Below are 25,734 nucleotides of genomic sequence, written 5' to 3' on the forward strand. Positions count from 1 at the left end.
TTTAAATACTTGGGGTGAACAGTCCAGAGCAATGGCGAGTATAGTAAGGAAGTGAAGAAACAGGTGCAATCAGGCTGGAACGCGTGGAGGAAGGTGTCAGGTGTGTTATGTAACAGAAGAGTCGCTGCTAGGATGAAGGGCAAAGTTTATAAGATAGTGGTGAGGCCAGCCATGATGTATGGATTAGAGACAGTGTCACTGAAGAGACAACAGGAAGCAGAGCTGGAGGTGGCGGATATGAAGATGTTAAGGACCAGGTTGGATAGGATTAGAAATAAGGTCATCAGAGGGACAGCCAAGGTTAGATGTTTTGAAGACAAAGTTAGAGAGCGCAGACTTCGATGATTTGGACACGTCCAGAGGAGAGATAGTGGGTATATTAGTAGAAGAGTTAATAAGGATGGAGCTGCCAGGTAAAGAGAGCTAGAGGAAGACCAAAGAGAAGGTTGACAGAATGAGGGAAGACATGAGGGCAGTTGGTGTTCGAGAGGAGGTTGCAGGAGATAGGCTTGCACTGAAAAGCATGACACGCTGTGGCAACCCCTAACGGGACAAGCCGAAAGGAAAAGAAGAAATCTTAGTTTAATGTATTTTCATTACAATATCCATTCATCCATTTTCTACAGTATTTGTCCTCATGAGTGAGTGTCATTGGTGAGCCGGAGGTTATCCCAACTGACTTTGGGCGAGAGGTAAGGTGAAACTTTAACTGATTGTCAACCAATCACAGGGTACATACTGTACATGTATAGAAAAATAACCATTCATACTCACATTCACACCTCTGAAGAAGAAGAAGAAGAATCATCTTTTATTGTCATGAACATGCATGCATCTACATGAAATTTGTTCTCTGCATTTAACCCATCACAGTGAATACATACACATGTTAGTGGAACACACTGGAGCAGGGGGCAGCTGAAGCGCCCGGGGAGCATTTTGGGGTATCAGTGTCTTGCTCAAGGACACCACAGCCGTGAGTCCGGGGGATGTTGGCGGATGATCCAGGACAATTTAGTGTCTTTAATTCACGTAACATAAGGAAGAAAGCCGGAGTACTTCGAAGCTGAGTAGTTAGCATGTGTGCCTCACAGTTCTAAGGTTTGGGGTTTCAATTTTGGCTCCGGCCTTCTTTTTCCTCCTTCGAGTTTGCATGTTCTCCCAACGCTAGAGTAAGTTTTATGACCAGGTACGCTGGCATCCTCCCACATTGCCAAAACATGCATTTTCGGTTAATTGACGACTATAAAGTGTCCATTGGTGTGAATGTGAGTATGAATGCTTATTGTTGTCTATATGTGCCCTGCAACTGGCTGGCAACCGAAGACAGCAGGTCAGCACCCTATGAGAATAAGCATTGTAGAAAATGGATGGATGGATATCATGATTCTTTTGAAGTCTTTTGAAGTTCTCTTCAAAGCAGACTCACAACCAACATGAAGAAATGCAGATTCAACAAGTCCAAGCTTGAATTCTTTGGATTCATTTTCTGTTATGTGGCATCTCAGCAGACCCCGAAAAGGTAGCAGCCACACAGCAGGCCAGTGACTCGCAAGATGCTGGCAAAACCAGGAGTCTACGTGGGATGGCACTATTGATTCTCAAAGATTCTCAATGGGCCCGGGGTCCAGAACAAGAAGCAGAACTCGAACCTATCAAGGACTGTCCAACCAGTGACACCACCATGTCACATTTGAATCCAAACAAAGTGACATAGCTGATCATCGATAACAGCCCTGTACAACTTGTTGGAAAAGGAAAAACCAACATGGCATGTGCAAGCCATGCTCTCAATGTCAGAGCATTGAATCAATCACAACTGGACTGTTCTGGCTATCTTATAGAATGTTACACCTGTCATCTGAGCAGGCTTCATCAGTTCATGCAACAAAGCTTAGTAAGGACTCCCTCACCTGTGCTCGTGTGGAAAAACAAACTATGCTGAAGTTGGAGGCAGGCCCCAGCAGACCATGTATGGTATCATTCTTTTGGAATGCAAAAAAAAAAAAAAAGAAAGCCCTTAGGCTGCCTGGTAAAGAGGCTATTGTCTGTCCACAAGAGTCGTGAGGTGGAAACTCCCTCATTAATATTCTCATCAGTTGTAAAGCGGTAGTGGAGTTGATTAACGGTCAAAGAGGCTGTACTATTTGTTGGAGGCAAAATTATTTAGTCTCTTTGGAATAGACAAAAAGAACGGTATTGTAAGTTGGAGATGTAAGGTCTTTGGGGGGTAGAAGTCTTTGTTTCAGGGTGTTATCAGATTTGAAGTGCACCAGAATGTTGTGTTGGTTGGAAAATGTCAACCTTGTGTATGCGGTCAAGTGTAGTGAGGAATTCAAAGATACGTACATTGGGCCAACCAAGCAACTTCTACGCGGACGGCCAGACTCAGCTGTCGACTGGAACATCCAAGAGAAACAGCAGTCTTTTGAAGACAAAAATGTGCATATTCTGGACAGGGAAGACAAATTGTTTGAAAGAGGAGTGAGAGAGGCCAACTTTGTGAAGGTGGAAAAACCATTACTCAACAGAGACACAACATACCCAGAATGCAATCTGGTGTATGCAGTCAAGTGCAGTGAGGAACGCACCACTCCTTTTCTCTTCTCTTCTCATACTCCACACTGAAGTTGTATGGCTGAAGCCTAAATTTCCATCTTTCAGCCCAGGATCTGGGTTTTGGATCTAGATTTGTTCCAGATGATTTCAAGGGCCTTGTGGTGTCCATATATCCATCCATCCATCTTCCGTTCCGCTTATCCTCACTAGGGTCGTGGGCGTGCTGGAGCCAATCCCAGTTATCTTCGGGAGAGAGGCGGGTTACTAGTGTCCATATAATTCGGTGGTATTATTCACAGACCCACATGACAGCTAGTGCTTCTTGTTCTTTCTGTGAGTAGCGTTTTTCCATTGCGAGCATGCCATGTGAATATTCTCATTCATTCATGTCATTTCATTCTCAAGCATTGTATTGATTGTAACTGGACTGTTCTGGTTGTCTTGGAAGACGTTTCGCCTTTCATCTGAACAGGGTTAATCAGTTCATGCAATGAGGCTTAGATAGGACTCACTAACCTGTGTTGGTGTAGAAAAAAAATCTACTATTTATGCTCCAAGTTAGGACAGCACAGGGTTAGAAATAGTATCCGAAGAATATTTAAACTTTCTGTCACATCACACTACAACTATGGCAATGACTCTTGTAGAGATCAACAAGGAGACGCTAAGAGTCACACCCACACATTGACCGATTGATCTGCGGACACGCTGCAGCGTTAAAATGCGAGGCTGTATAGCAGACATCTTCAAATGGCGGACCGCGGTTCGGGTCCGGACCGAGTCAAAGTCTCATGCGGACCCACGGTCAATTGCTATTAAATAAATATAATGTGCACCGTCACACTGGCCGCTGTCACGAACTGTGTGCGAGCTACACGCTGTATTATGGTAAATCCTGTTGTGATCACGTGACAATAATGAGTCAATCAAACTGTTTATTTACCGGAACAAATTTTGCAGGAAGACGAAGCTTGTTTAAAAGTTCAGAAAACAGTTTTTAGGAAGGAATGGACGGAGTAGTAACGAGTACTTTCCTATTATTCCGGAAGCCGGATCAATACCGTTGTGTCCCATATGCTCCATGGCTAGAACAGAAAGCAGGAACTAGGAGGCCAGGCCTCGCAAGACAACCGAATTGAGCTCACCCATCCGGATAGCGGGGATTTTGAGGCAATGTAAATGAACATTTAGTGATGTTTCCGACATAAGGGAACATGGCAATGCAGTTGCAGAGATGTTACTCAAAGTTAAACAACATATCGCTTTTTTACTTGACCAGTTCTGATTTACTTAAAAGTGAGTGTTACTTGACATTTTGGCTTGAGATTCCTGTAGTGCTTTACACATCAAATTATTTTTCAGTCTTTCTTCAATTTCTACTGAAATGTAGACCTTACATGTTTGTGCCTGTTTATTAAATTCTTAGGTTATTGGTGTTCTTTGATTTTTTTAATGTGAACTGCTTCAAGAGTCTAGTTGTGTTTAAAAGCACTTTGCATTTCTGTGTTTTTGGGAATACATTTATTCATGTCCATGCATGGTTGTCCTTTATTCATTCATTCATTTTCCGTACCGCTTATCCTCACTAGGGTCGCGGGCGTGCTGGAGCCTATCCCAGCTGACTCTGGGCGAGAGGGGGATACACCCTGAAGTGGTCGCCAGCCAATCGCAGGGCATATATAAACAACCATTCACACTCTTATTCACACCGACGAGCAATTTGGAGTCTTCAAGTCACCTACCATGCATGTTTTTGGGATGGGGAGGAAACCGGAGCACCCGGAGAAAACCCATGCATTCACGGGGAGAACATGCAAACTCTACACAGGCGAGGCCAGATTTGAACCCGGGTCCTTAGAAGGACCTCTGTGAGGCAGATGTGCTAACCAGTCGGCCACCGTGCCGCCGGTTGTCCTTTAGTAGGATCAAAATAGTTTCATTTATGATACAGGTAGATATTAGTTTTTTTCATGCAAAACAAAACATTATATTTGCAAAACCAGAAATGTTGTAAAAAGGAAATGCGTCTTGTGTCATTTCAATATTGTTTGATGGGTTGGCTACACGGTGGGACAGTGACCGACTGGTTAGAACATCCGCCTCACAGTTCAGGGGAGTCAGAGTTCCTGCCTTCCTGTGTGGAGTTTGCATGTTCTTCCTGAGCCTGTTTTTTTTTACAGGTACTGTGGCTTCCTCCCACATTCCAAAAACATGCATGGTAGGTTACTTGAAAACACAAAACTGTCCGTCGGTGTGAATGTGAGTGTGAATAATTATTTGTCTACTGTATATGTGCGGCGGCACGGTGACCGACTGGTTAGAGCGTTAGCCTCACAGTTCTGAGGTGCGGGGTTCAATCCCCGTCCCCGGCTGTGTGGAGTTTGCATGTTCTCCCCGTGCCTGCGTGGGTTTTCTCCGGGCACTCCGGTTTCCTCCCACATCCCAAAAACATGCATTAATTGGAGACTCTAAATTGCCCGTAGGCATGACTGTGAGTGCGAATGGTTGTTAGTTTCTATGTGCCCTGCGATTGGCTGGCAACCAGTTCAGGGTGTACACCGCCTCCTGCCCGATGACAGCTGGGATAGGCTCCAGCACGCCCGCGACCCTAGTGAGGAGAAGCGGCTCAGAAAATGGATGGATGGATGTATATGTGCCCTGCAATTGGCTGTTCAGGGTGCACCCACCTCTTGCCCAAAAATAAGCTGGGATAGACTTTAGAACACCCATGACACTAGTGAGCGGAATATAGACCCAGCAGGGCTCTGAGATCCACAGACTCAGGTCAAATAGTGGAGCACAGAGTCCAAAATAAACAGGGTGAAGCAGCATTTAGCTATTATGCTGCACACAAATGGAATAAGTTGCCAACAGAAGTGACGTCAGCCGCAAGTGGGAATGTTTTTAAGTCCAGGTTAAAAACTCTTCTTTTTTCCTCATGCTTTTTAGAGCATTTCCACTTTTAAATGATATTTGTTGCACTGTGAGCTGTTTTAATTGTACTTTTTTTTCCTCTTGTTTATGTTATGTTATATTTAAAAGGTTTATAAGCTGTTTTTTTTCTTTGTTTTTAAATGCGTTTAATCATGTAAAGCACATTGAGTTACCTTGTGTATGAAATGTGCTATATAAATACATTTGCTTTGCTTTGCGTCCCACCAGTGTCCTGCGTGTTTTTAGTGTAACGTGATAGTTTTTTCTGTAGGCCTTTCCATTTTACCTTTCCATTTTTATAGCTTTAGATTTTTAAGATTATGGCCTCGAAGATTCTGACTCCGACTGTTGATTTTGATTTCTCCAGTTTTTTCCCTTGTAGTGTTTCAGGTCCTCGTCATATTTTGTCACGTTTTCCATTTTCCGATCTGTGGATGCCTGTGTCTTTTTCCTCTGACTTTTGGGTATGTTTGGCCATTTATATGGGACCTTCCCTTGTTGGCCAATGATGGAGCCCAAGTTAAAGCCATCGCCGTTCTGTTCACCCTGTTTCACCGCATCTTGTTCAACGGGTGTGTCTTCCTCACCTCATTCCGCACCAGTTTTGTCATCCCATCGTTTCACGCCTGTATCTGTGTCACCTTGTTCCGCGTTCGTTTTGTCACCTTGTTTTGTACTGCTATCTTAGTGACATTGTTCCAGACCCATTTCTTCACCATGTTCCGTACCAGTCATTTCACCTCCCATGGTCTACCCATCTCTCCAAGCTCTTCTTATCTAGGGTCTGCACCCTCTGCTCCAACTTGTTTCGAGTGTCCCACAACCTCTATGGGAGCAGGCTGATCATCTCTGCGGCAGCTCAAGGCCCTGACACTGACTCCATGGCAGCTTGAGGCTCCCGTTTCAGCTCCATGGCAGCATGAAGTCATGAGGCTGCCCTCTCTCAGTTCTCTGACACCGCACATACTACGGCCACAATCCATACCTTCTCTGGTGGCGCATGTCCTACGGCTGCCATCAGACCGTTCTCCGGCAACACACATTGTAAGAAAACCACTATAACCTTTTCCAATGGCCGACATCCTGCATCTGCCATCGGATCCTGCTTCGGCGTTGAAAGTCCAGTCTTAAGAATTGGAAATCTGCATCCATCATTCATTTCAGATGGTCGGCCAAAACTCACGTCTGGCCCCTGCGACTCCATAGGGCCCATGTCCCAGACATCCACCAGACTGACCCCTATGGGGCCCTTCCAGTTATTCTTTTTGACCTCCAGAATGACCTCAACTCTCACTCTAATGCCAGCCTGCTGTCTCCCTTCCGCCCTCCCTATTTTGGAGACCTATTATCTGTCATTTAAGTGGGGTGGGGAGTAATGTCGTGATCTGCATTTTGTTTATATTTTTAGTTTAAAATTAAATTTATGCAGTTGATTTCAGTCATTTGCAGTTGTAGTCCCACCTAGAACAGCGGCCCTAGGCCAGCACCACCACACACACACACACACACACACACACAGACACACACTCACACACACACACACACACACACACAGCATGATTGCTTTCTTTAAGTTAAGAATTTGATCTCTTTATTGTTTCCTTGATGCAGTACATGAGGTTATTGACGATTTTACGATTGGAACTCACCATGACTACAAGGTAGATGCTATTTAATAGAGCAAGCAAGTGGCACTGGCAAACTCAAAATGACCTTGTCACACAGTAAAAGGAACAGGGCATCACTAAACAGAACTCTTATTTATTGTTTTGGTGTGTTACTACGTACCTTTGTTTGCTGTTTTTGTTAACAAATACCTTTTTGAGATTCTGCAACTGCCTGGCCTGCTTCCCTGGTCCACCTACCTTTCTGCCTGTGCACCACACCGACAAAACCCTCAAACATGACAGAATTCAAGTCAATCATAGCCATGATCTTCCACGATGGCCTGGGGTTACAATGATGGAGCTAACTCACTTAGTTCAAAGAGGAGTTCAGAAGGTTCCCAGTTTGTATGTGAGTTTGGGGGGAAGCGAGAGAGCGAGAGAGAGAGAGAGAGAGAAAGACAGACAGACAGAGAGCGAGCGAGAGAGAGAGCGAGAGAGATAGAGATAGAGAGAGATAACAGTTGATAACAGCATAGAGTATCATGATGAAAATATGCCCTCATGTCTAAATCCACAGCTTAGCCAAGGAATTTGAGTCGTGGGAGGTTGTACTGTAGCTACAGTACATTTGACAAAGGATAAAGTGAGGTGACGTGTAGACCCTCTAGCCACGGCATTGGTGGATGTGTGGTGGGGCAAAGGTTGAGGCTCCAGAGAGGTTGTTAGTTCGCAACACTGGCTCACTTAACAAGCTGTGCCAATTCCTTACTTATGCTGCAGGCTCGTACAATGAACTATTTGATTTTCCAATTCATTATTTTTTTCCGCAATCGACCTAACGTTTACATTAACTGAATCTAACAACACAGCAACAACGATACAGCACTTGACTTTTTTTCTGGCGTGGAGGCGGAAATCCACTAAGGTCCAGGAACCCACTAACATTGAGTTATGAGGTCATCAACAGCAACCTGATGTTCCTTGCAAAGTTCACACTTCTGATTTTTGCTGAATTCTGTCAAGAACACTATCTGCTCACCAAGCATCCCACATGCAACACTAAACAAGCCTGTTGCTCCTGGCTCTTCATAGATAAGAATCCCACAGTGCTATCTGATAGGATGGAAGGGTTTGAATCTAGTCTTCTATTGTCTTGTCTTTTGGAAGAAGACCGTCATTCCATATCTTTTAATGCTATCAGGTCCAACTACATTTATAGCAAAAGCTAATGATTAATCGATTAAACAACGTATTTTTATTATCCCCTAACATGTCATTTCCTCCACACGCCACTATGTTCAGACACTTGCTTACAGTTGCCTCAGTCCTAATTGATTACTATCTGAATCCATGAAACACTTGACACTCAGGCCTGTATGTCAGGCTATACACTTGTGGAAAACAGCATGTACAGTGCATGCCCATTGCATTGTTGCATCTTAGCATTTGTACAAAATAATGATACTGAAAACACGTTGTGAGATAACACTGGAGCTATGACTGCACCTGCCCGACTGTGTGAGACTACACGAAGACAAGACAATTTGAAAACCATGTATACAGTCAGAATATTTGCATGTTTGCTCATAGAGACACATGGCACTAGTATCCATGTTGTGTGTAGAGGTCATAAACCACTCAGTAAAATTGCAAGACTGCTCTTGGGAAATCTCTCAAAAAAGAACGATCCCTTTGTGGAGATATAAACTGAGACATGGAATGAACTATGCTGCTTCATCTTGCCTTCCTCATATTTTTGGGATGAGGTAAACTACAATAGCAGTATTTCTCCAATAGTTTGTATTTCTGAAAGGGATTTTTCCCCCCCTATCATATTATAAGTTACAAAATATAATTAATAAGAATAGCCACAATATACAGTAAGTTACATATGATCCAAATGCAATAATAACATACATGCAAATTCATGCGCGATAACCACAATTCAACATCTGAGGCATGACACATATGTTGCCTTTAACTGAAAAAGGGGAAGGATAATGTTTATTTTCAAAAGTGGAATTGTGCAATGGCTGCGATTGGCTGGCAACCAGTTAAGGGTGTACCCCGCCTACTGCCTGCAGTTAGCTGGGATAGGCTCTAGCACGCCTGCGACCCAAGTGAGGATAAGCGGTACAGAAAATGGATGGATGGATAAATTGTGCAATGGCATTCTGCTGAATGTCATTCCATTGTTGAATAGATTCTAGATAGCTTTGCTTCCAATTGAAAAAGACAAGATGAGTGATTTACCTTTGTTATTAAACAGCTGGGAGATATTGGCACATGATACACCGACCACCTGTCCCACCTCAGCACGATACCAGCAGCGAATCTCATCCCACACTGTTGGGCACCCTAAGGCATGAAAAAAACATTTATCACACATCTATTCGTAATTGGAACCAGAATCATCTTTATTGGCCAAGTATGTTAAAACCCAAAAGGAATTTGTCTCCGGTACACTTTCTCCATGGTCTGCCTGTGGTAATGTTTTACTAGACTACTCAATCAACGCACCCATGACCCATGGGGTTTTTGTTTTTGTTTGAATATTGCACATAACAGGTAGATTTTGGTTAGAGGTATACTATAAAGAATGGAAGCTTTTTGTGCTCGCGATTGTTCTTAATTTATGCGTCTCTTCATTTAAAAAAAATATAAATATGGAAGAAAATTCATATGCAGTCTATTTTAGTCGGTGTGTATATATATATATATATATATATATATATATATATATATATATATAGTTTTAAAAGTTAAAATGGTTCTCAGTGATTTAAAAACTTCTACAAACGTTAACAATGATGATTTGTAAAACTTTAATCAGAACTGACTTGGAGACAAAATGTTTCTATTTCCTACGATGATTTACTTCACAGTAGCTGTGGATAAATTCCCTCGAAAACAACAACAAAAAGGTCCACCTCATTAATTCATGTGACAACAATGCCTTCCCCACTTATGTGAAGACTCATTCTTCAACTTTTTACTATTCTTTATTACACAGCACCTTCTCGCAGATGTAGATTGCTAACAAATGGACAACGGGAAATAGCTAAAAAATAAAAAAGGGTTCCAGGTGTTTTTTGTTTTTTTTTGTTTTTTTTTGCTCACAAGTGTACATTTATTGTTTTACTGCTATGAATCACTGTAGCACATTGATCGTTGTCATGTTTACGGTTTCATTGGAGAAGTGGGGTGTGGGGAAGCGGTCGATTCGTGACTCAGTCTTACATCCATAATTTCTTGACATACGTACCTTACTCGTGCTCTCTCGCATGAGTTTAGTGTTTGGTGCTTTGTTGTTGTTGTTGTTTTTTTGTTTTTTTTCCAGTGTTGGTGGGCAGTATATTTAAATATGTATTTATTTTAACTGAATCCTGATTATGCCTGAGTCCAGCCAATACATGACACTGACAGTCTAAATTAACACAAAATGACAGAACATTGTCGCAAACTACCCCACTATGAGTTTATTATAATTAGAGAATGTTTGAAAGCATTGTTATTTTGAAGCTAATAGTCAGAGGAATTTAATAATTTACAGCCATAGGTACTTATGCGTCGTGCGCCGAGGTTCAGTTGGCATTTTACTTTGGCGTACTGATTGAAATGATACATTAGTCATCAGTTATATACTGATGGCTCTCCAGCTAATGGAGACTACACTCCATGCTTGGTCAGGCAGGAGTAAAAGGCCACAATGCTCAAATTTGAAGTGAATGGGGCTGCCTTCATTAGGTGCTAATTAGAGCTTGTGACGTGATGAATTCTGCAAATGAAAGGACTGATCTTCATAGGTATTCTGGGTATTTAGATAATTGCCCTTTTTCCAGTGGCTCTCCACTCTGGGGTCCTTTGTATGGGACCGTGGTGGGTATTTATGTAATGTGCCATAACAGTAAATTTGTTCACACATGCATAAAACGCAAAACCTAAATGTGATACGCTGCAAATAAACAAACAATGCAAACTCTTTTCAGCTTCTGTTTCAAGGTTTGTCTAACATATTTTCATACTATAACATAATTTGCAGTAGAATTTGCTACAAATCCGAACCAATTCCAAATAGTGATGAAACGAACTCCTTGCTATTTGCAGCCTTGTTGTTAGTGTGAGTCTGTCCGCAGCGACATACTTGAATGACAAATAATACTGCAAATCCTGTATGTCTATAAAACAAAGCTCACATTTATTGATAAAATGAATTTAGTGCCCAGTCGTTGCGTTGTCTACACTCAATATAGTCCCCCTCTGTGCACCTGCCTCCGCTCTTGTATGCCACCGTGTTCCTTTCTTTTGGAAATTTCCCATATGTGGAATGTCACGTGACCGAACCTGGAAAACAGTTTAGCTGACTTCCTTTGTATGCTGCGATAAGTACCATGACTACGGGTTGATGACACGATGGTTTGAACCCGAACTTGTTAAAATCTTGTTTGCTTTCTGGCTGGTGTCTTTGGACAAAAGTTAAATGCAAGTATGTAATTTTTTTTATACAAATATGAGCTGATATATATATATGTAAACAAATGAAGGCCAAACATTGGATATTGTCATGTGTTTGGTAGCTCTTGAAGATATCTTGTGTAAAACAAAAGACATTGTATGATATAAGGGTCTGCCATTTACCGGGAGCAAGTACTTCGACCTGCTTGAGTTAATTGCTCATAACCCCTATTAGTGTCCACGAACATCTGTCCTTCCAACTTCCTTTCCTTAACACCAATGGCCTCTTCAAAAAGTCCAATCTCGGAACCAGGAGCAGGGTGCAATTGGGAATTTCGGGACAACTCCCGAAAGGCCGGTCCACCCCAGGCCAACCAAGACAGGCCTCTTTTTTTGTTTTTGTTTGTTTAAATAGGATAATTCCTAGTGGCACTGGTTAGAGCATCTGCCTCACAGTTCTGTGGACCGGTGTTGAATCCCCGGCCTCGCCTGTGTGGAGTTTGCTCCCCGTGTCTGCGTGGGTTTTCTCCGGGCACTCCGGTTTCCTCCCACATCCCAAAAACAAGCATGGTAGGTTGATTGAAGACTCTAAATTGCCCGTAAGTGTGAATGTGAGTGCAAATGGTTGTTTGTTTATATGTGCCCTCCGATTGGCTGGCAACCAGTTCAGGGTGGACCCCGCCTCCTACCCAAAGATAGCTGGGATAGGCTCCACCACTCCCGCGACCCTTGTGAGGATAAGCGGCTCAGAAAATGGATGGATGGAGGATAATTCCTATATACTTTCCAATACACAGAGACGTATTTTAACAAAACATAACTACAGAATACAATTCAACAAATAAGATGACTTTTAGGCTAGCCTTTTGTCAACAAGGCCGTGCATGAGCGAATCGGTCGTGTGCGCCATACACACCAAGCCGAGTGTCCCGGTGTAGATTACAACCTGCAGGCTGAGCATGCGTTTATGATTCGTGACTCCGTCAGAGGCTTGCTGTTGTGCCGTGCGCTGTGCGACCAACAATTGTTGTTAAGCAGCAGACAAGTCGTAAGCAAGTCGTCTCTTCCCTCCTAACCCCACACTAGATGTGAAAAAAAATGTGCAAAGCTGACAGATCTTTTCAGTGGAGGAAGGATACAACAGCACGACTACAGGTGGGCACAGTGGGAAATGGCAAAATATTACACCTTGCAGACCATGCATTTGTTGCAAATGCTTTGGTATACAAAATTGTTAAATACTTGAGTCCTTATGTACTGCAAGCATCATTGATTTTTGTCGCTCACCATCAGAAAAGGATGAAGTCTCTGTGACTTGACTTTGAGATTTATACTTTTTAAGCAATTAGGGGATACCTACATATTATTTGATAGGTGAACAAATGAGCGGGATTACTCTGATATGAGAAAGCGTTTTCCCTCCAACAGGGTATGCGTGTGTGTGTGTGTGTGCATGCAGGTGTGTGTGTGTGTGTGTGTGATTTATGGCATTTTCATACATGGATTGCCTTTGTGTATTAAGAACATAACTCTTGTTATGATTAATATTGTTATGATTAGACTTTCACCGATTTTATCGGGCTGATATTTAGCATTTTATGCTGATCAGCTTTAATGTCATAATTCGCCGATCTGATCAATGACGTCATTGATCGGCTCCACAAAAGACATTTACTCCACGTCGCCGCGTGCACAATATATTTGAATCCAAAAGCTAGTTTATTTTTAGCCTTGTCACGTATCTTTTGACGTTGTATTGGAAATATCTGACGGCCAATGAAGTTATTAAAAAAAACAAAAAACATGGCGGTGTGGAACAGACAACACGTAATGCCCGAGTCAAACTACAAGACAAATTTGCTCTTTCACCTATTGCACTGTCAGAGTACTGCAATAAAATCTTGCATTCCGATACCACCACATCCCGTTTTTTACGATCCATCCATCCATCCATCCATTTTCTGAGATGCTTCTCCTCACTAGGGTCACGGGCGTGCTGGAGCCCATCCCAGCTATCATCGGGCAGGAGGCGCGGTACACCCTGAACTGGTTGCCAGCCAATCGCAGGGCACATACAAACAAACAACCATTCACACTAACATTCACACCTACGGGCAATTTAGAGTTGCCAATTAACCATGCATGTTTTGGGGATGTGGGAGGAAACCGGAGTGCCCGGAGAAAACCCACGCAGGCACGGGGGGAACATGCAAACTCCACACAGGCGGGGCCAGGGATTGAACCCCGGTACTCAGAACTGTGAGGCAGACGTTCTAACCAGTCGGGCCACCGTGCCGTGTTTTTTTACCGGATACACTCGTTACCGTGGCGACGACAACAAGAGTCGAGCGCGCCGATTGTATTATAGGGACAAAATGGGGGAAAATGTGTGTTGGTGGTCACCGGTGCTCAAGACAAGAGAGGACGTTCGTTTAAGGCTTGCTTGAGGTATGTTCACGTACGTTTAATACGATACGGATCGCAAGCAGGCAACAAAATGTTACGTAGCCTAGCAAGCTAGTGGTAGCACGAATGGTTGTACGTAAACATGCCGCGGTTCTGTCGAATCATGCTCTAAAGTTTTGGTGTGGGTGAAGTAATTTAATTAAAAATAAAGTAAAGTAATAAAGTAAAAACCTCTATGACGAATACAATTAATGGATTCAGGTTTCCCTTGCCCGGATGCAGGTCACCGGGGCCCCGCTCTGGAGCCAGGCCTGGAGGTGGGGCTCGAAGGCGAGCGCCTGGTGGCCGGGCCTGCACCCATGGGGCCCGGCCGGGCACAGCCCGAAAGGGTAACATGGGTCCCCCTTCCCATGGGGTCACCACCTGTGGGAGGGGCCATAGGGGTCAGGTGCAGTGTGAGCTGGGCGGTGGCCAAAGGCGGGGATCTTGGCGATCCGATCCCCGGCTACAGAAGCTGGCTCTAGGGACGTGGAATGTCACCTCTCTGGCAGGGAAGGAGCCCGAGCTGGTGTGTGAGGTTGACAAGTTCCGACTAGATATAGTCGGACTCGTCTCCACGCACAGCTTGGGCTCTGGTACCAGTCCTCTCGAGAGGGGTTGGACTCTCTTCCACTCTGGAGTTGCCCACGGTGAGAGGCACCGAGCAGGTGTGGGTATACTTATTGCTCCCTGGCTCGGCGCCTGTACAAAGGGGTTCACCCCGGTGGACGAGAGGGTAGCCTCCCTCCGCCTTTGGGTGGGGGGACGGGTCCTGACTGTTGTTTGTGCATATGCACCAAACAGCAGTTCAGAGTACCCACCCTTTTTGGAGTCCTTGGAGGGGGCGCTGGAGAGCGCTCCCGCTGGGGACTCCATCGTTCTGCTGGGGGACTTCAATGCTCACGTGGGCAATGACAATGAGACCTGGAAGGGCGTGTTTGGGAGGAACGGCCCCCCCGATCAGAACCCGAGCGGTGTTCTGTTATTGGACTCCTGTGCTCATCACGGATTGTCCATAACGAACACCATGTTCAAGCATAAGGGTGTCAACACGTGCACTTGGCACCAGGACACCCTAGGTCGCATTTCCATGATCGACTTTGCTAAGCCGGCCGACCGCAGCTGTGGCCGTAAGGTGGTTGGTGCCTGTCGTGGCGGCAATACCTGAACCCGTTGGTGGACACCAACGGTGAGGGATGCCGTCAAGCTGAAGAAGGAGTCCTATCAGGTCTTTTTGGCCTGTAGGACTCCTGAGGCAGCTGATGGGTACCGGCTGGCCAAGCGGACTGCAGCTTTGGTGGTCGCTGAAGCAAAAACTCGGGCATGGGGGGAGTTCGGTGAGGCCATGGAGAAAGACTTCCGGACAGCTTCGAGGAAATTCTGGTCCACCATCCGGCGTCTCAGGACGGGGAAGCAGTGCACCATCAACACTGTGTATAGTGGGGATGGGGCGCTGCTGACCTCGACTCGGGACGTTGTGAGCCGGTGGGGAGAATACTTCGAAGACCTCCTCAATTCCACCGACACGCCTTCCCATGAAGGAGCAGAGTCTGGGTTCTCTGAGGCGGGCTCTCCTATCTCTGGGGTTGAGATCACCGAGGTGGTTAAAAAGCTCCTCGGTGGCAAGGCCCCGGGGGTGGATGAGATTCGCCCGGAGTTCCTCAAGGCTCTGGCTGTTGTAGGGCTGTCCTGATTGACACGCCTCTGCAACATCGCGTGGACATCGGGGACAGTGCCTCTGGATTGGCAGACTGGCGTGGTGGTCCCCCTTTTTAAGAAGGGGGACCGGAGGGTGTGTTCCAACTACAGGGGGATCACACTCCTCAGCCTCCCTGGTAAGGTCTATTCAGGGGTGCTGGAGAGGAGGGTCCGTCGGGAAGTTAAATCTCAGATTCAGGAGAAGCAGTGTGGTTTTCGTCCTGGCCGTGGAACAGTGGACCAGCTCTACACCCTTGGCAGGGTCCTCGAGGGTGCATAGGAGTTCGCCCAACCAGTCTACATGTGTTTTGTGCACTTGGAGAAGGCGTTCGACCGTGTCCCTCGGGGTGTCCTGTGGGGGGTGCTTCGGGAGTATGGGGTACCGAACCCCCTGATACGGGCTGTTCGGTCCCTGTACGACCGGAGTCAGAGTGTGGTCCGCATATCCGGCAGTAAGTCGGACTCGCTTCCGGTGAGGGTTGGACTACGCCAAGGCTGCCCTTTTCACTGATTTCTGATTTCTAGGCGCAGCCGAGGTGTAGAGGGGGTCCGGTTTGGTGCTCTCAGTATTGCATCTCTGCTTTTTGCAGATGATGTGGTTCTGACCTCCAACCACATGTGGTGACCTCCAACTCTCACTGGAGTAGTTCGCAGCCGAGTGTGAAGCGGCTGGGATGAGAATCAGCACCTCCAAATCTGAGACCATGGTCCTCAGTCGAAAAAGGTGGCGTTCCATCTCCAGGTCGGGAATGAGATCCTGCCCCAAGTGGAGGAGTTCAAGTATCTTGGGGTCTTGTTCACGAGTGAGGGAAGAATGGAACGGGAGATCGACAGGCGGATCGGTGCAGCGTCTGCAGTGATGCGGACTTTGTATCTATCCGTTGTCGTAAAGAAGGAGCTAAGCCGAGAGGTGAAGCTCTCGATTTACCGGTCGATCTACGTTCCTACCCTCATGGTCACGAGCTGTGGGTCATGACCGAAAGAACAAGATCCCGGATACAAGCGGCCGAAATGAGGCTCTCCCTTAGAGATAGGGTGAGAAGCTTGGTAATCCCTGAGGATCTCAGAGAAGAGCCGCTGCTCCTTCACATCGAGAGGAGCCAGATGAGGTGGCTGGGGCATCTGATTCGGATGCCTCCCGGACGAATCCCCGGTGAGGTGTTCCAGGCACGTCCCACCGGGAGGAGACCCGGGGGACGACCCAGGACACACTGGAGAGACTACATCCTTCGGCTGGCCTGGGAACGCCTCGGGATCCCCCCCGGAAGAGCTGGATAAAGTGGCTAGGGAGAGGGAAATCTGGGCGTCCCTGCTAAAGCTACTGCCCCCGTGACCCGACCTCGGATAAGCGGTCGAAAATGGATGGATGGATGGATAAAGTAATTTAAATTACAGTAAGTTAGCACCCATTATTTCTGTGATGTAATGTTGGTTTGACCTGACTGATTAGAATACACGATCTGACTAGAGCAGTGATTTCCAACCTTTATGGAGTCAACGAACATATTTTACAATTGAAAAATCTCACGGCACACCAACGTACAAAAATGTCAGAAAAAGTGGATACATTAATTACTGTATTTACTTCCTCCCATCTAATAGAAGACCATTCATTTGATCTGTCCGTCACTATACCTCACTGGCATAAATAGAGCGGATGGATGGATGGATATTCCCCCACCTTGTGATCAGATTGGTGATCGGTTATCGGTTTTTTAAACTCGCTGATCGGTGATCGGCCCCAAAAATCCTGATCGTGTAAAGCCTAGTTATTATTGTAATTATTGGCAGCAGCAGCAACATCAGGGCTGAAAGGTCACTTGCAGAGGGGTTATCGAGGGACTGGGTGACCCCATGGTGGCAATGAGGAGGTAGTACTGGTCTTAGAGAATGAGGAGTAGGAGGAAGATGTGGTGGTCTTATTGGGGGAGAAGGAAGACAATGGAACAAAAGTGCCTGGCTGAAATTTGGGCCCAGTACATCTCTGCTCCTAACCCTTATGCCACCTTTCCGTAACCTTTGTTGGAATGTGTCATCGGGTCAAGGAGGCATGAAAAGGAGCTACCTTTCGAACAGTGGAAAGGACAGCCCTGTTTCAAATGAATTTAGCCTCAACTTTTCCTAACCAACGTCATCGCGTGACGTCGAGTATTGCTGACGTAAGTCTCAATCATGCTTTCTGTCATTTTTTCTGCCATTCTTTCTCTCGTTTTATCCCTCGCATATGCGTCTGTATTTTATATTTTGCGTCATGAGAATAAGCGGTACGGAAAATGGATGGACGGATGGATGGTGTTTACAGCTGTTTTTTCCCTGTATGGATAATAATGTTAGTCTTACAATTATTGAGGCTATTTTTTTGTATGTTCACATTGCTACTGTTCTGTAAGACTATTATTGATGCTTGTTTCTTTGTATATACTATTCTGTTAATTTTTTATGTTAAAATAAACAGTTTAAAAAATATATATATTTTTCGTCTCCAGTGTAAAACTAATGCAACTGTAGGCCGGTCCCAAAACCGGATAAATGCAGAGGGTCAGGAAGGGCATCCGGCTTAAAACTTTGCCAAACAAATATGAGCGTTCATCCAAAGAATTCCATACCGGTTCGGTAGTGGCCCGGGTTAACACCGTCCGCCACCGGCGCCGTCAACCTGCAGGGTGCCGTTGGAAATTCAGCTACTGTGGGTCGAAGTCGAAGAGGTGGAAAGCGGGTTCTTCGGCAGAAAGAGAAAAGGAAAGCACAGAGCCTAGAACTGAATGTGGGGACTTTGAATGTTGGGACTATGACAGGAAAATCTCGGGAGTTGGTTGACATGATGATTAGGAGAAAGGTTGATATATTGTGTGTCTAGGAGACCAGGTGGAAAGGCAGTAAGGCTAGAAGTTTAGGGGCACGGTTTAAATTATTTTACCATGGTGTAGATGGGAAGAGAAATGGAGTTGGGGTTATTTTAAAAGAAGAGTTGGCTATGAATGTCTTGAAGGTGAAAAGATTATCAGATCGAGTGATGAGGCTGAAACTTGAAATTGAGGGTGTTATGTATAATGTGATTAGTGGCTATGCCCCACAGGTAGGATGTGACCTAGAGGTGAAGGAGAAATTCTGGAAGGAGCTAGACGAAGTAGTTCTGAGCATCCCAGACAGAGAGAGAGTCGTGATTGGTGCAGATTGTAATGGATATGTTGGTGAAGGAAATAGGGGTGATGAATAAGTGATGGGTAAGTACGGCATCCAGGAAAGGAACTTGGAGGGACAGATGGTGGTAGACTTTGCAACAAGGATGCAAATGGCTGTAGTGAACACTTTTTTCCAGAAGCGGAAGGGACATAGGGTGACCTACAAGAATGGAGCTAGAAGCACACAGGTGGATTACATCTTGCGCAGACGATGTAATCTGAAGGAGGTTACCGACTCTAAGGTAGTGGTAGGGGAGAGTGTGGCTAGACAGCATAGTATGGTGGTGTGTAAGATGACTCTGATGGTGGGGAGGAAGATTAGGAAGACAAAGGCAGGGCAGAGAACCATGTGGTGGAAGCTGAGACAGGACGAGTGTTGTGCGGCTTTGCGGGAAGAGGTGAGACAGACTCTCGGTGGACGGGAGGACCTTCCAGAAGACTGGACCACTGCAGCCAAGGTGATCAGAGAGGCAGGTAGGAGAGTACTTGGTGTATCTTCTGGCAGAAAAGGAGAGAAGGAGACTTGGTGGTGGAACCTCACAGTACAGGAAATCATACAAGGAAAAATCTTCGCTAAGAAGAAGTGGGACACCTAGAGGACCGAGGAGAGGCGAAAGGAATACATTGAGATGCGACACAGGGCAAAGGTAGAGGTGGCAAAGGCCAAACAATAAGCCTATGACAGAGTACCTAGAGAGGAACTGTGGTACTGCATGCGGAAGTCTGGAGTGGCAGAGAAGTATGTTAGAATAATACAGGACATGTACGTGGGCAGCAGAACAGTGGTGAGGTGTGCTGTAGATGTGACAGACGAATTTAAGGTGGAGGTGGGACTGCATCAGGGATCAGCCCTGTGCCCCTTCCTGTTTGCAGTGGTGATGGATAGGCTGACAGATGAGGTTAGACTAGAATCCCCGTGGACCATGATGTTTGCAGATGACATTGTGATCTGCAGTGAAAGCAGGGAGCAGGTGGAGGAACAGTTAGAAAGATGGAGGCATGCACTGGAAAGCAGAGGAATGATGATTAGCTGAAGTAAGACGGAATATATGTGTATGAATGAGAGGAGTGGTGGGGGAAGAGTGAGGCTACAGGGAGAAGAGATAGCAAGGGTGGAGGACTTTAGATATTTGGGGTCAACCGTCCAGAGCAATAAGGAGTGTGGTCAGGAAGTGAAGAAACGGGTCCAAGCAGGTTAGAACGGGTGGAGGAAGGTGTCAGGTGTGTTATGTAACAGAAGAGTCTCTGCTAGGATGAAGGGCAACGTTTATAAAACAGTGGTGAGGCCAGCCATGATGTACGGATTAGAGACAGTGGCACTGAAGAGACAACAGTAAGCAGAGCTGGAGGTGGCGGAAATGAAGATGTTGAGGTTCGCTCTCGGAGTGACCAGGTTGGATAAAATTAGAAATGAGCTCATCAGAGGGACAGCCAAGGTTCGATGTTTTGGAGACAAAGTTGGAGAGAGCAGACTTCGATGGTTTGGACACGTCCAGAGGAGAAATAGTGAGTATATTGGTAGAAGGATAATGAGGATGGAGCTGCCAGGCAAGCGAGCTAGAGGAAGACCAAAGAGAAGGTTGATGGATGTTGTGAGGGAAGAGATGAGGGCAGTTGGTTTCCGAGAGGAGGATGTAGGAGACTGGTTAGACCGTCAGCCTCACAGTTCTGAGGTGCGGGGTTCAATCCCCGTCCCCGCCTGTGTGGAGTTTGCATGTTCTCCCCGTGCCTGCGTGGGTTTTCTCCGGGCACTCCGGTTTCCTCCCACATCCCAAAAACATGCATTAATTGGAGACTCTAAATTGCCCATAGGCATGACTGTGAGTGCGAATGGTTGTTTGTTTCGATGTGCCCTGCGATTGGCTGGCAACCAGTTCAGGGTGTACCCCGCCTCCTGCCCGATGACAGCTGGGATAGGCTCCAGCAGGCCCGCGACCCTAGTGAGGAGAAGCGGCTCAGAAAATGGATGGATGGATGGATGTAGGAGATTGGCTTACACGGAAAAGGATGACGCGCTGTGGCGACTTCTAAAGGGACAAGCCGAAAGGAAAAGAAGAAGCAGTCTCCAGTGCGAAACTGTTAAATATATTATAGAAGTTATCATTTATTTGCTTAGCTTGCATTAGTATTATGGACGATTTTAGATGTCTCGCCTTCAAAAAGATGACTCAACATCATCCGATGGAAGGGCGCCTGGATCAAGGACGTGATCGGATGTGGTCGGGTCGTGACAGGTGTTTGTCCAATGTTTTGTGTTGTGTCTTATTGCTTAGAACACTATGTCTGGGAAAAACCCTCCTATTTTCAAATATTTTGTGTTGTGTCTTATTGCTTAGAACACTATGTCTGGGAAAAACCCTCCTATTTTCAAATATTTTGTGTTGTGTCTTATTGCTTAGAACATTATGACTTGTAAATCCCTCCTATTTCAAATAAATGCAGGAGCGACGGGGGAGATTGTTTAGAACGTGTTGAGAGGCTGTGATCTGAACAATCTCCCATACGCCCTCCTCATGAGAAAGAGAAACCAGCGTCTTCATTCCTTTTGTGTCTATTTTTTATAATGTTGGGTAAGATCAATCCAACAGAAACTCTTGAGAATCTTTGCATTGTCTGTAAAGTTAATCGGTGGCCTGGTGCTTTACATATTGCTGCCTTAAATGATTGTGGGTAATATATCTCCTTTCCTTTTATAAAGGTTGGTCAGGAGTAACCTATGCTAAAGCTGGCTTAAAGGTTGCATCGAGGCACCTCTCCTAGGCATTTTTAGGATTCGAACGACCTATCCTCCAAGTTTTTCCAAGTCATCATAGGAAAGGAACGTTCTTAAGCAAAAAAGAGAATCTGAAGCATCACCTCCTCATCACCTCTCTTCCCTTCACCAACATGCTCATTGAGGTCTACTCCAATCACCACTCTCTCCCTTCTAGGATTACTCCAATATAAACTCAACCAACTCACTCCAAAACATCTTCTTTTCCTCTAACTTACATTCCACTTTTGGGACGTAACCATTTACAACATTCATCTTAACAATCATCACCTTGTCTGACTCTCGTTTCACTTCAGTAACATTTTTTGCATATTACTACCCTATTCATATTCCTATCCAGACCTTGATAAGTCAGTTTGAACCCTGCATCGATGCTTCTAGCCTTACTACCTCTGGTTGCCTGTACACACAAAATGTCTACCTGTCTTTCTGCATCAACTTGGATTTGCATATCTGGTTAAGACAATGTTTTATGCTGGGTGCCTTCCTGACAGAACCCTCACCATATACCAGTGTGGTCGCCTCGATAACGCGCTCTCTAGTATTGTCTTTGTTTTTGTGTTTTTTGTGTTTTTCGTCCGTCTTTGGAGACCTTACACGACTCACTTACACAAGGGGAGACCTGCTAACCATCAAGGAGTCTACTCCGGACTTTCTGTCACCAACTTTCGAATATCCGCTCAGTTTTTTCCCCGAGTTACTCACCGGAGCGGCGTCCGCGGTTTTCGGCGCATGGAGACGGAAGCGGCGCCACAGAGGGAAGCGAGCCGGCATTCAGGTGAAACTCCGCAAGAGAGGACACAGATTGTCGTTCCCGTCGATCCACCTCGCGAATGTACGCTCCCTACCCAACAAAATGGACGAGCTTCATCTTCTGTTAAAGACCAGTAAAGACTTCGGACGTTCCGCGGCCATGTGCTTCACGGAGACCTGGCTCGGCAACGCTGTACCCGATGGCACCGTTATGCTTCCCGGTTTCCACATTCATCGAGCGGACCGCGACATGGAATCATCGGGGAAAACAAAGGGCGGCGGGATATGCCTCTATATCAACGAAAAATGGTGTACGGACGTCACGGTGCTCAGCACACACTGCAGCCCGCATTTGGAGTCGCTATTCTTAAACTGTAAACCATTCTACTCCCCACGTGAGTTCGCATCATTCATTCTCCCTGGCGTCTATATTCCACCTCAAGCTAACACGAACGCCGCATTGCTAACGCTCGCCGATCAAGTCAACGAAATTGAAAAAAAACACCCCGACTCACCCCTCATTATTCTCGGGGACTTTAACAAAGCTAAACTCAACCACAAACTCCCTAAATACAAGCAGCACATCGACTGTCCTACCAGGGAAAATAATACTTTAGACCACTGCTACACCACGGTAAAAAACGCATACCGTGCTATACCTCGTGCAGCCTTGGGCTCGTCTGATCACTGCTTAATTCACTTAATACCGACGTACAGGCAAGAACTTAAATGTGCGAAGCCTACAGTGAAAACAGTCAAAAAGTGGACAAATGAAGCCAAGATGGAACTTCAAAGCTGCTTAGACTGCACAGACTGGAGTGTCTTTGAAAATTCAGCTGGCAGCCTGGATGAATATACGGACACTGTCACATCCTATATCAGTTTCTGTGAAGAGGTCTGTGTACCAACAAAATCATTTCGCACATTCAACAACAATAAGCCGTGGTTCACTGCTAAACTTAAGCAGCTTCGCCAAGCTAAGGAGGACGCATATCAGAGCGGGGACAGGGCCCTGTATAATCGAGCTAGAAACCAGCTGACCAAAGAAATTAACATTGCAAAGAGGATCTATACAGCAAAGTTGGAAAAACAGTTTAGCGCAAACGACTCTAAATCAGTCTGGCATGCATTCCAGTCGCTGACTAATTACAAGCGACGATCCCCCCAAGCTGAGAACAATAGCACACTAGCCAACGACTTGAATACCTTCTACTGCAGATTTGAAAAGGACACTTTCACACCCCACACCCACCCGGCCGCACCCGCGACCACAATCACACCTCTGACCTCTGCGTTAACCATCCATGAACAGGATGTGAGACGCATCTTCAAACAACAAAAGATTAACAAAGCGGCAGGCCCGGACCACGTGTCCCCATGCTGCCTCAAAGTCTGCGCGGACCAGCTCGCGCCAGTCTTCACTCAGATCTTCAACAGATCACTGGAAATGTGCGAAGTTCCATCCTCTTTCAAACGCTCCACCATCATCCCAGTCCCCAAGAAACCTGCAATCTCGGGTCTGAATGACTACAGGCCTGTCGCTTTGACATCTGTGGTCATGAAGTCCTTTGAACGTCTTGTGCTGGACCACCTCAAGAGTGTCACAGGTCCCCTGCTGGACCCCCTGCAGTTTGCCTACCAAGCGAACAGATCTGCGGATGATGCAGTCAACATGGGACTGCACTTCATCCTAGAACACCTCGACAGTGCAGGGACCTACGTGAGGATCCTGTTCGTGGACTTCAGCTCAGCGTTCAACACCATCATCCCTGAACTCCTTTCATCCAAGCTTCTCCAGCTCAGCGTCTCACCTGCCATCTGCCAGTGGATTTACAGCTTTCTGACGGGCAGGACACAGCAGGTCAGGCTGGGGGAGGCCACCTCATCCACACGCAGCATCAACACTGGGGCACCCCAAGGTTGTGTCCTCTCTCCGGTGCTCTTCTCTCTCTACACGAACGACTGCACCTCAGCGAACCCGACTGTCAAACTCCTGAAGTTTGCAGATGACACCACTGTCATCGGCCTCATCAAGGACGGTGACGAGTCTGCATATCGACAGGAAGCGGAGCGGCTGGAGCTGTGGTGCGGCCGACACAAACTGGAGCTGAACACGCTCAAGACTGTAGAGATGATCGTGGACTTCAGGAGGCATCCTTCGCCACAGCTGCCCCTCACGTTGTCCAGCTGCCTTGTGTCAACCGTCGAGACCTTCAAGTTCCTGGGAATTACAATCTCCCAGGACCTGAAGTGGGCGACCAACATCAACTCCGTCCTCAAAAAGGCCCAGCAGAGGATGTACTTCCTGCGGCTTCTGAGAAAGCATGGCCTGCCACCGGAGCTGCTGAGACAGTTCTACACAGCGGTCAACGAATCAGTCCTGTGTTCTTCCATCACAGTCTGGTTTGGTGCCGCTACAAAAAAGGACAAACTCCGACTGCAACGGACAATCAAAACTGCTGAAAGGATTGTCGGTACCCCCCTACCCACCCTTGAGGACTTGCACGGTGCCAGAACTAAGACAAGGGCGTGCAAAATCCTCTCGGACCCTCCCCACCACGGTCACCAGCTCTTCCAGCTCCTTCCCTCAGGTAGGCGCTACCGATCAATGCAAACTAGAACTAGTAGACATTCCAACAGCTTCTTCCCTCTTGCAATCAACTTCTTAAACAGCTAACTTACAATTCCATTACAACAAGCTGGCAATTTTTTGACTTGAGTTCGTTGTCACATTTCTGTATTATGTATTACTCGTGAACTCACTGTAGTTGTCTCGCCGTGCTGCACTATTTGCATATACTGGCCACTCATGCCAGAGTAGCATCTGCTCCATTTGCACACTGATTGAGGAGTATCTGTAACATTTGCACAACCATTGTCCCAGATTATCGCACTACTCGTCACTTTAAACCGCATACACTCCTTGAAGTCTCAGTGCCCTTTGCACAATGGTCATTGCACCGGACTATTGCGATATTAGCCATTCGAACTGAGGACTCTGCATCTTTTTGCACAATTGTTGTTTGTTGTTGTTTTTTGTCAATGTCTTTATGTCTCCAAAGTGTTCTGTAAATTGACTGTCTGTTGTACTAGAGCGGCTCCAACTACCGGAGACAAATTCCTTGTGTGTTTTGGACATACTTGGCAAATAAAGATGATTCTGATTCTGATTCTGATTCTGATTCTGATTTACCCGGCATGGAACCAGTACTACAAATAAATTGGCTGGTGACCATGCTTGTGGATATGTGTTTGATAACCAAAAGCAAAACTGTAATCTCACGATTTATTGAGTGATGCCGAAAAAGTAAACAAAGTCAGATAGGGC

General features: G+C 46.0%; 1 protein-coding gene across 2 annotated transcripts in view; it reads right to left on the reverse strand.

Annotated features, from left to right (window-relative positions):
• Positions 1-25,734, reverse strand: part of LOC133473643 (pituitary adenylate cyclase-activating polypeptide type I receptor-like) — a 74,574-nt gene that overhangs the window by 16,090 nt on the left and 32,750 nt on the right. For both annotated transcript variants that reach the window (XM_061765244.1, XM_061765242.1), the window contains exon 3: positions 9,354-9,458. In XM_061765244.1, the coding sequence (XP_061621228.1) occupies positions 9,354-9,458 (105 nt within the window). The remainder of the gene's footprint in view (positions 1-9,353; positions 9,459-25,734) is intronic.

Source organism: Phyllopteryx taeniolatus, unplaced genomic scaffold (genome assembly GCF_024500385.1).
Source record: "Phyllopteryx taeniolatus isolate TA_2022b unplaced genomic scaffold, UOR_Ptae_1.2 contig_33, whole genome shotgun sequence".
In the NCBI taxonomy this organism is placed as follows: Eukaryota; Metazoa; Chordata; class Actinopteri; order Syngnathiformes; family Syngnathidae; genus Phyllopteryx; species Phyllopteryx taeniolatus.